Here is an 11,881-nt window from a genome sequence, read left to right as displayed (position 1 = left end):
TGGCCCGTGGAAGAGAAAATTGCAATAAAATAAAGTTTTTCGGTACCCAAATGAGCAAGCTTGAAACACTACAGACTGTCTTCTTCTTCCCCTATGCATTTGTGAAATTCTTCCCCTATGCACACTTATTTTACAAATGCAACAATTCAAATGCTAAAAAATTTGCATGTGCACTGAATTTTATAGTACGTTCAAAGGAAAATAAGAGCTAATGCTCACATATATTCGAAAAGTACGCAAAAAATGAAAGTCGAATTTAATAGAATGTGGCAACTTACACTTAATGTCATAATTTACCATACAATATATAGCGGCATGTACTTTGATAAGCATGATCTGAGGTGTCCAGAAGACCGAAACAAAACTTCCATGTCCCGCTTGACAGCATGTGCTTCGTGTTAACGATCAACACAGGTGTCGCCAGAGCCGTAACGCAGTCGAGCTATGGGCACCGGCTTATCTCGTAGCAACCATTGTATTTTATTAGTTGTCTACAATGGTTAATTTGGCGTGTGTTGGCGAGACGTGGCCAGCCACGGGCCTCCTCCCGAGTGATGACAGGCAACACAGCCTCGACAGGTACAGCGGACAGTCAGACAAGCTCGTGATAAGCATCCCTCCTGTGGCGCCCCTGTCACCCCTCCAAGACTTCTTATTGATGTGAACGGTGGGGGGCACAGAGATTAAGGGCGGACGAGATGCCCAGTGCCCGCGACGACCATCCCATACCAAAGACCAGTCTCTTTATATTGTGTCCAAGCCGAGCTTTGTGTGTCTAAGACAAGGCTTGGCAAGGTTTGTGCTCATGTGGCCATAGAGAGCACCCGTTAGGAACATGGAAGAACGACTTATGTTGCAATGACCACGACGTGAAAGAAATTTTCATATTGTATTGCGGTCATCAGCGTTTACCTGAGAAGAAAAGGCAATGGCGATACTTTAACTTACGCATATTATATGCTGTTGGTGTTAAAATATTTGCGTGAATCCTTTTTGAACATTGAATAAAGTTTGGTCCATAGAAAAACTTTTTTGAAATAGCAGCGAGTGAGACTGATAACGGTTATAAATGGCCGGATGATATAACTGACGTTTGGCATTGAAATATTTCTGCTTTAAACTGTATCTACTCGGGTTTAATGCGTCAGATTTATTTATTTTTGTATAATAAAAGTTGCATATATGCTAAAAAAAAGTAGTTCTTTGCCGAGTGATTTCGCTTGATCGGGATGGGATAAGACAAAGCTTATGAATCAAAACTGCAGCCTCTTTTTTTCGGATAAATTTAGAGCAGGACCGATGAATCGTTAATGCTCTGAATAAAAAAGAAATTGATGTCGTATTTAAATCAAGTATAGGTGAATCATTCATGAAAAAATTATTTTACTATATACAATACTATTTATTTGTCTTCTATTTCTTCGAGCGTTTTTCCTATAGTCGTATAGTTACAAGTTTGAATTGCAGGCAATCAATCACGGATTCGCAGACTGCAGTGAGCATTTACGTAAGGCATCTAGTCAATAAGAGACAATTCGCCTTTTGGGATGAAGCCTAGCATGCGCAGTGTGGATGTTGACTTCAATACCCAGCAAAGAGTGTGGCCACAGCATGCATATGGTGATCTAGCTGTAGCCACAGTGCGCGGCAAGGTATATATAGAGCTAGGGAGATTCATACAACACCCTTTACAAATGTAGAGCTGGAGAGAAAGATTCTATCAACACATTAAGAACAGATGAGCTGAAGAGAGAGATTCATACAACAAATTTACTACTGTAGAGCTGCATGGAGAGAGAGAGAGAGATTCTATATCAACACATTACGAACAGGACAGCTGATAATTTAAGAGAGGTTCTCGAAACACGTTAACAACTTTGGAGCTGAAGAGATTCTTTCAACATATTTAGAACAGAAGAGCTACAGCTAGAGAGATTCTCAAAACACATTTATAACTGTGGAACAGATGAGTTGGTTTAGCAAACTTATTAAGAACTGTGAAGCATGTGAGAGAGTCTATAGAAACACTTTAGGAACTACAGAGCCATGGATAGACAAAGAGCCTCAAACACATTAGAACTGTGCAGCGAGAAGAAGAGATTCTCAAAACACATTTGAAACTAAAGAGTTCGCGGGAAAATGCTCTGCACGAATATTTATGCTGTCCAGCGCGAGCATATGCAGGTTTGTGAGATTCTCAAAATCTATTTAGAACTGTAGAGGTGGAAAGAAAGATAGTAAAAATGCATTTAGAGCTAGAGGGAGATTCTGGAAACGCCTTTAAAACTGTAGAGCTGGAGAGAGATATTCTTGAAACACGTTTAGAACTGTAAAGCTACAAAGAGAATTTCTAAAAATACTTTCAGAACTATAGAGCTTGAATGAGATTTTGGAAAAACATTTAGAACTGTTAAGCTGGAGAGATTTTCTAGAACCACGCGTTTTAGGACTTTAGAGCCGGAGAGTGAGATTCACAAAACACATTTAGAATTCTAAAAAGTTGCGAACCCATTTGTGCTGTCCAGACCGGGAATCTACAGCATTTGTACTGAGAGTTGTTGGAGCGACTAGAGGTCTTGTTCTTCGACACTATCGAGACCGAGGCATGATTGAGATCACCAGCCCGGCTGCCCGTGCCCATACCGGCCCCGCAGGAGGTACGGGACAGTATTGCTGCGAAAGGCACTTTCCAATGTTTACCTGATGAGTGGCTATAGCTCAGCGCCACTTTATTAGGACGACTGAGCGCGATTATTAACGACCTGTTGTAAAGATTGTTGTCCCTTTGAGAATTGCGTTTGGACATACCCTATTATAAATTATGTACTTGTTTTGGAGCACATTTACAGTATGACTTTTCTTTGATCGTTTGTGATGTACGTACGTACGCACATATATATAGCGCAATAACAACATTCACAACTTAAAAAAAGAAATGAAGTGAAAAATGTGTCCTTTATGACGTTAATTAAAAATTTCAAAAGCAAAGTATATTCTTCCAACAATTCGTTAAATAATCATGTTAGTTTGAACTAATTTCAAGAAATTTTCTGTGGTTCATCTAAAAAAATGCAACAAAAATGTATTGTTACATTCGTGATCTTTGTTGGAGTCACAAACATAAGCGAGCATAAAAAGGACATGTTCGAAATTTTGGGGTCTTTTTATCATAAAAGAAATGCTGACTCACAGACCTATAGATAAAGAATTGAATTTCTTTTAGATAATACTAATATTAAGTAAGGGAAAGAATTGGCAAATGAAAATTAATTGAAGGATCTGGCCAAATAGGAGGTAATTGGAGGGGTAGACAAAAATATGATGCTCAGGATAAGTGCAGCAGGCAACTAATTAAGGACTCCATTACTCACTGATGGTAAAGAGATGCGACTTCAAGGACTGCACCGCTCACTGAGGGTATAAATTAAGATGCGACTAAGAACTGCATTACCCACCGAGGGTATAAAGATGCAACAAAGCACTGCATTACTAACTGAGAGTATAGAGATGCATAAGGACTGCATTACTCACTGATGGTATTGAGATGCAATTAAGTAAGGACTGCATTAAAATTACTCACCGAGGGTATAGATATGCAACTACAAGGACTGCATTAAATTACTCACTGATGCTTCAGAGATGCAAGTAAGGACTCCATTACTCTCTGATGCATGGTATAGAGATGCAAGTATGGACTGCATTACTCGTTGATGCTCTAGAGATGCAACAAAGGATTTAATTACTCACTGATGGTATAAAGATGCAACTATTAGGAACTGCATTATTCACTTAGGATATAGAGAAGCTACTTATATAGGACTGCACTAGTCACTGATAGTACAGAGAGGCAACTATAACAAACTGCATTACTCACTGATTATATAGAGATGCAACTAAGGACTGCTATAACTCTCTGAGGGTATAGAGATGCAACTATAATGGGCTGCATTACTCACTCTTGGGGGTCATGGAGATGAAACTACATATAAGGACTACATTACCCGTGAGGGTATAGAGATGCAACTAAGGACTGTATTACTCACTGATGGTACAGAGATGCTACTAAGGACTGCATTATTCCCTAATGGTATAGAGATGCAAGTAACGACTGCATTACTCACTTATGGTATAGCGATGCAACTATATTAAGGACCGCAATACTCGCTGATGATATAGAGATGCAACTAAGGACCGCATTACTTATACTGGTGGTATAGCTCGATGCAACATATACAGGGTGCGGCGCGGGAACTTACTTATTTGAATTGCGCGCCACGTGGCGGCCATTAGTCCTAGGAAGGTGGCGCCATGCGCAATATGGTGCGCGGGCTATGAAGTTTTTCGTCCACTCAGTTCAGTTGCGACCATGCAGCTGTCTCTTATACACATCTAGATGTGTATAAGAGACAGGAGCACACCTGGGCAGGTACTCAGAAGCTAATTAGCGCTGATACGCGGCTGGCGATATCGTCTCTAAAGCGGACATTTCTGCTCTATCGCTGCTCTGTCGCGTCTCTACGCCGGCTCTGCAGCCGGCGACGGCCTGCTCTATTCCCTGCCCTAAATTTTAACTGGGAAGGACTGCAATTATAGTCACTGATGGTATAGAAATGCAACCACGCAAGGACTGCGTTACTCACTGAAGGCATAAAAATGCAACTATATATAAGGACTTCGTTCATATAGCTTACCAATTAAGGGTGCGGAGATTCTATGAAAGACTTTAAAGTGAATAAACGAAGACAAGCAGCCACCATTAGGAACAGAAAAGTTTCTTTAAATACGTGCAATAACTAAGGAACAAATGGCATGAGATTGAGGGAGACGTTCAGTTGCAGAGTGCGACCGAAAAATATTTTGCAGAAGACACTCAGCTGCGTATGCACGCAAGCAATGTATTGGGCCTCTATTGGCTCGGTAGACATAATAAGGAATGTTGACTTATGTGGCGTAGGTGTAGAAATAGAGTATTGGAAAACACATGCAGAGAAGTAGATATTCATTGGCGAATATGCGTAGTGACTGGTAATAATGCGTTTATAGGCTCATATGGAGCTGCTTTTCTGTAACAAATCATCAGGGTGTTCGTGTAAAAGCATGCATCTAGTGAGCGCAGGACGTGCATGAGAGGGAAGAAATGCATCTGCATGAGGAGGATGACATATTGCAGAAGTGCATCGATTGAGGAGGATGACATGGAAGACATGCATCGGCTGAGGAGGATGTCGTAGAAAACCTGCATCGACTGGAGGGGATGATATGAAAGACGTGCATCGACGAAGGAGGGTGAAAATGCAGCGACTGTGGAGAATGACGTGGAGACAAGCATCGACTGTATATAGAGAATGACATGGAAAGACATGCATCGACGAGAAATTATGGCAGGAATGGAAGACATGCATCGTAGGAGGAGGATAGCATGTATGTTGCATGCATGGAAGACGTAGTTCAACTGCTGAGGAAAATTGTTGCAGCGCGCGCGGTGGTAGTGCCATCCAGTGGGGACCGTCCCAGTAGGTACGCGGCAAAATCGAGGCCTCGCGAGCTCAGCTCCCAGTGTCATCCAGTGGGGGTTGTTGTGCAGCAGTGGAGGTCTGTCAGATACAAACATTATTTCCCGCAACCTAACCACTCCCTCTCGTCACGGCTCTTCTCGAGCTATAAGAGAGACGTTCAAGTTTGGACGTAAGTGAAAAATGCAAGTACTATATTATGAAAAGGCTCGAATGTTATTTCTATCTTGCTGCCTTATGCATGACAAACAAAATTCAAGTAAAAATCAAACAAATACAGAAACTTGTTGTGTTTCGATGATACCACCCTTTCGCGGTCTGGTCAAAAGTTGGGAGGAGAGATACCCAGTCACGCCCAGTAGGTGGAGCTCGGGGGCTGCAGGAGGAGCCTTCAAAGCTGTTTTCCTGGCTAGTGTATATTGACGCTGAGTTTACAATAAGACACTGTGCACGGTGGAGGGTCGTCGGTCTGTCCCTCGAAATCCAGTCTTCTGTCGTTGCCGCGATAAAAAAGAACTAACGACAGTTTTCTTGCGGCTCCTAACTCACTTCTACATCTATTACATCTCGTATGAAATAATGTAAATGTTAACTTTTCATCACACTAGATAGTCATGGTGCTTGCTATACTTTATTCCGCTGAAGTTTGATTCGAACTTCACCGAGTCAACTTCGTGAGCGGTTCGGTGTTGCAGTGGAATATTCAGTTAAACTGTTGTTATATTTGCTCTAGCCAGCAAAATGAGCAGTTCTGAAACTAATACAAACAAAGAAGAGCTGATATATTGAGGTGATTCACGTTAGTTAAGGCTTTCCGTATAGCCGTCAAAGTGATAAACTAAAGAGATCCGTGAGTCTGTCGTAATGCTGGGCGTGGAGACTAAACCCAACGATGGAAGTGACCACTTCAAGTCCGATGCCGGCGACCAGGGTATGTATTCGAACCAACGCCGCTTTACGCTTGTCACTAATTTGAATGAAATTGTTTTCATTCATATTGCTCGATTATAATGGAATATTGAACAATATATTCTATTAATTTGCCTGAGTTACTTTATTGTTGCATCGTAATACGTCGAAGAAAGTTCTCACTAGGCGCGAGTGGTTTGAGATTAGTACTCCTTTGTCAAAGATGATCCATATCTGCCGATTTTGTATGTAAAAAATATGTCTGTTCAAACCTTATTTCATGTATGTATATATTGGAGTGAACTCGAATATTCACAATTGCAAATATTGGATATATAGTGCCTTGAACTCTCTGTCATGAGTAACATAACGGTTAAGATATTGGTGATTTTGGTGAATTATGATTATTGGTTGTGTGATTTTGGTGAATGGTGATTGAGTTTAAAAAATGTATCAGCTTTATGAAGCTCGCACGTATATAAGTTTCATTACAATTATAAATAACCGACCATGCGACCAACATACGGTACATGTATTGTTGCGTCTCTGTCTATAACTATACGGCAACGTTTTATGTGTAGGCAACGTACATATATCTGAATTATTCAAAGTCGACGTGAAAATTAGTAGAACTGGAGTGAATCATCTACAATAGATTGCAGATGGTTATGTTAGGTTAGGTACGTATCTAATGTAGTACCTAATGTCGTGTAAAGAGTTCATTTATAATTGTACATTCCAGGTAAAAATTTTTCTTTAATTTCAAGTTATTCTTCATGGGTAGCTTGATCTCAATCACATTCTTGTGTATATGGGATTTTTAAGTTATAGACAATCAGCTTAAGCTGTTGAAGTATATGTAAAATTATGCCGATATCGCTATACAATAATTTTATTAAAAACATTACTTTTTTTTTCTCTGATGTTGAATACCTCTTATGTTCTGTTCTAGAGGCTTATAACGTGGATTTATATTGACTTATTAAGCACATAAAATTCATGCATGGTTATAAATGAAATGGCCAGCCATCTTTTGCATAACTATGGCATGAAATATTTTGGTACCAATTATGATTGATATTTAAATAGGCTTGAATATTAATTAATTTGCTTACCACCCAGTAGTCACAATTATGGCTATAAAGTCTTTTACTGAGAGTTTTTTTTAATTTACGAAACGTTCTAGTAGTATAGAAAACTATGGAAAACTACAGCCCTGCATGATAGTCGTTGAGAACAATAATTTGGAAAAATTAAACATCGTTAATTGACTCTGATAATTATCACTTATCTATGTAATAACGTGTTGCAATGAAATACAAGTTTTCCTTTTAAATTTAACATCAATGAGTGTAGTAAATTTGCTCTCTATAGGTAAACTCCTCTTATAATTTTGTTCTTTCTTTCGTTCTGAAAGTGAAATTCCTAGATGGGTCCTCGATCCTCGTATTAATTTGGAATTAATTTCAGTTCAGTATTGCTAATTAAGCAATTTCCCGAATTCATCAATCACCATGCATGAAGTTACAATTATAGCTAAACTCATTGTTACGAATATGGGTGCTATTTTTTTGTGGGGTAAATATGGGAGTTTTCTTCACATTTATGGGTGTCAAATATTTGTTATAGAAGCTATATAAGCTCCTAATTATTTGTAGGCAACGTTAAAATTACTGCGGTAAATTTTTTGTATATATGTGTCTATTCAGTGAATAGACTGTATACACTGAATACTTTTCATAAGACTTGTAGAGACTTTTTCATAAGTATGAGGAGAAAAACCGTGCTAATATACCTAACAATGACAGGCTGCATGAAATCGACCTCGAACTTCGGACCTGATGTGAAAGACAATGCGTTTTAAGCAGGCGTTAAAAAAATGTATTTATAACTGTGACTGCAGTAATATGTAAATGTGTTAATATATACCACATATTGAGAATTTCCATCTATTCTTACAACCGACACTGGAATTGATATTTTATCAATACATCGATTCCAGACTTCGCAAAATAGTTCTCGTTCTGGATCCTTTTTTAATATTGCTATGATTTTCTATTTTGCTAATTGAGCTGAAAATTGAATTATCTCGTATAAGAATCCAGGAAGTATCCATGAATACAATATCCCAGAGTATTTCTCTTCCATTTATCATTTGAACTCGAGCATGGTTTCCACCAATATATATCAACTATAAACCCAAACCTTGAATCCTCCAAATCCCATCTAGTTCCATCAACTCCATCCAACTTCCCTCTAGTTCCTCCAACTCCCCTCTAGTTACTCCAACTCCCCTCTAGTTCCTCCAACTCCCCTCTAGCTCCATCAACTCCCTCCAACTCCCCTCTAGCTCCATCAACTCCCTCCAACTCCCTTCTAGCTCCATCAACTCCCTCCAATTAACTCCCCTCTAGTTCCATCAACTCCCTCCAACTCCCCTCTAGTTCCATCAACTCCCTCCAACTCCCCTCTAGTTCCATCAACTCCCTCCAACTCCCCTCTAGTTCCTCCAACTCCCCTCTAGTTCCATCAACTCCCCTCTAGCTCCATCAACTCCCTTCAACTCCTCTCTATTTCCATCAACCCCCTCCAACTCCCCTCTAGTTCCATCAACTCCCTCCAACTCCCCTCTAGTTCCATCAACCCCCTCCAACTCCCCTCTAGTTCCATCAACTCCCCTCTAGTTCCACCAACTCCCCTCTAGTTCCATCAACTCCCCTCTAGCTCCATCAACCCCCCTCAACTCCCCTCTAGTTCCATCACAAGACCACTTGATGTGAGCGCATCTTCTTTTTTATGGCGCTTTCGAGATGGACGACGGGCTTGCAAACGACCAACGATGTGACAATTAGCGCCGTCAGGTGACACTCACTTTTTTGTGTGCCCTGCCCGCGTCCCGGGCGTGGGGACAATCTCGACTCAATTACAGTGTGTATGTGAGGCCAAATTGCGGCTCTCACCGCAAACCCTGTGGTGACTGCCCCGATGAATGGCCTCTCATTTCATGCCAACTAATCGGCTTGACCACAAACTCTTCACTCATGGCTGCTCCTCTATTAATTAATGTTAAGTCCCATCAGGGTGCCTTAGGGAGACTTTCTGCACATTAGCATTGAGACATCCACGCTGCCGGGAGCTGCTAGGATGCGGTGTATGTGTGACAGATTTCAGCCAACTGGCTTCTGGGCAAACATTTCTTATCACACGCACATGATGTTCTGAGTGTTGAGCTGCAACCATCCGATCATGGGTCTTCTGAAAATATTTTCCAAATATTTGGAACACATTATAAATTCTCATTCTCATTACAAAAGAAAAGTGTGGTGACGAATTTATGGTAGGTAAACAATTTTTCGATATCAATGATATTTACGACATAATATTAGAGTAATAAATCACGAAGTTGCGACTGCGGTAGTTCATTGTCTGTTTATGGCTCTTGCGTTAGACACATTATTGCTCGGAAAAAAAACAAGGGAAAGATTTAAGTGTCTTATCTCAAGATCATAAAAACAAGCAAATGCTAACTAATCCAAGAGATAGTGGGACAAACCTGCGGTGAATTAAATTTTACATTGCTTCATGACGAAGCTATTCTTGCCAAGTTTAATTGTACGTTGACCGCGCATTGTATTGGAAAGGTTTTTGTTTCTGAGTATATGAACGTATATGTATATGTTCCGCTCCATATATCACGTAAATTTCCTGTTGTGGTAATCAAACCGAATGTAATCCCTGAGGAAATCAAGAAAGCATAATAAATTTTTATGATCAGTTCCATGACCACATATAGAGCTGCACGTGAGTCCATTTTGCTGAGTTGATCATCATTTAGATTGTTAATTGCGGCCATCTGCATTTTTGTTACCTTTGATAAATGCAGTGAAGGTGCAAAGCTAAACTTGACGGAATTCTGGCGAAAGTGAAGGAATTTATCACGCAAGTACTATCTTGATAACCTTATAAGTACTTACATCATTTATGATCTATTATTATAAGACAATTTCTGGATTACAATTTCCCTACCCTAAAATTAAAATTATATAATAAAATTAAAATTGTGTATGAAATTAAAAAATCAGCTTGCAAGTGAATTGAAAATCAACATGAATAAAAAAATACCACGTAAGATTTTCAAGCCGAATAGTTGCTAGTCTGTGGACTTTTGCAGCTTAATTAATGTGCCTGTATAAGAAAAGTAGAACCAACTTGGAATTCCCAATGTGAAATTCATATATGATCCAGCGCATCCGTGTATGAAACATTGTGCATTAAAATTACTTCACAATCATAGTAATGACACTCACAGTTCCTTGAGAAAGATGAAATTTAGCTTCCAGTTCACTTTTTATGTTATTATTTGTAGATATACCTACGTTGGATGTTGGAATAATCTGCTTCGAGGCAACATAGTCAAACTCAGTCCGTGATAATTTCCATAGATACACGGAATGCCTGAATATTGTGCATGTTGTAAATGTTACAGTCTTGTAAGTGTTACAGTCTTGTAAATGTTACAGTATTGTGAATGTTACAGTCTTGTAGATGTTACAGTCTTCTCGCGACGTCGGTTGTAAGACTTCACTGGTACGACAGCCTGCTCCGGAGTGGGAGTGGACGGATGCGTGTAGACTTGCACTGCTTGTCCAGCTCTGTTGCTTGTCAATCAAATTTAGGTACCTGTGTTAAATTTGGGAGGAGGAGTGAGCATCTGTAGTATATTTCTCGGAACTTAAATTTTTTAATTAATAGTCTAATTAGTCTGAGGTGGCACAGAATATAGCATGCTTTTGGTGGTTATTTAATTCTTTGTTTAAGTTTGTTTATGAGCTAATTATTCCAATGTTCATCGTAATTAATGATTGAGATTTGTTATTGGCCTAATAAAGGCTGATAGAAGTGATCGATTCGATCGAGTGAAAATCAGATTTTTGTTACAGTCCGGTAGGTAACATCCCAGTTCGAAATTCTCGCAGTCTTTGCGGCCGTTCGCCGCAGAGACGTTCGCAGACGCGCAAATCTAGGCCGTTTTGGCCGACTTCACCTCGCGTCCAAGCAGTCTAGCGATGATATGGCCTCATCTGCCTCGAACAGCGCGAGGCCTCGGTCGGCAAAAGCTGCGGCAGGCAACTTGCCGCAGCTCTACCGCTGTCTCTTATACACATCTAGATGTGTATAAGAGACAGATTCACCCCCTTCCTCTCCCTGCCTCCTCAAAGCTTGAGCCTTGAACCGTTACCACCGGCATATTCGACGTAGGCCGCGGTAGAGCTGCGGCAAGTTGCCTGCTGCAGCTTTTGCCGACCGAGGCCTCGCGCTGTTCGAGGCAGATGAGGCCATATCATCGCTAGACTGCTTGGACGCGAGGTGAAGTCGGCCAAAACGGCCTAGATTTGCGCGTCTGCGAACGTCTCTGCGGCGAACGGCCGCAATGACTGCGAGAATTTCGAACTGGGTAG

At 40.4% G+C, this 11,881-nt stretch overlaps 1 protein-coding gene across 1 annotated transcript in view; it reads left to right on the top strand.

The window, feature by feature from the left end:
* Positions 1–5,955: 5,955 nt before the first annotated feature.
* Positions 5,956–11,881, top strand: part of LOC108682133 (zinc finger protein basonuclin-1) — a 37,163-nt gene continuing 31,237 nt past the window's right edge. The window contains exon 1 of the mRNA XM_018171248.2: positions 5,956–6,444. Coding sequence (XP_018026737.1) covers positions 6,378–6,444 — 67 coding nt within the window. The 5' untranslated portion in view covers positions 5,956–6,377. The remainder of the gene's footprint in view (positions 6,445–11,881) is intronic.

This window comes from Hyalella azteca, unplaced genomic scaffold (genome assembly GCF_000764305.2).
Source record: "Hyalella azteca isolate HAZT.00-mixed unplaced genomic scaffold, Hazt_2.0.2 contig13234, whole genome shotgun sequence".
NCBI lineage: Eukaryota > Metazoa > Arthropoda > Malacostraca > Amphipoda > Hyalellidae > Hyalella > Hyalella azteca.
This window is presented reverse-complemented; position numbering and strand designations above follow the sequence as displayed.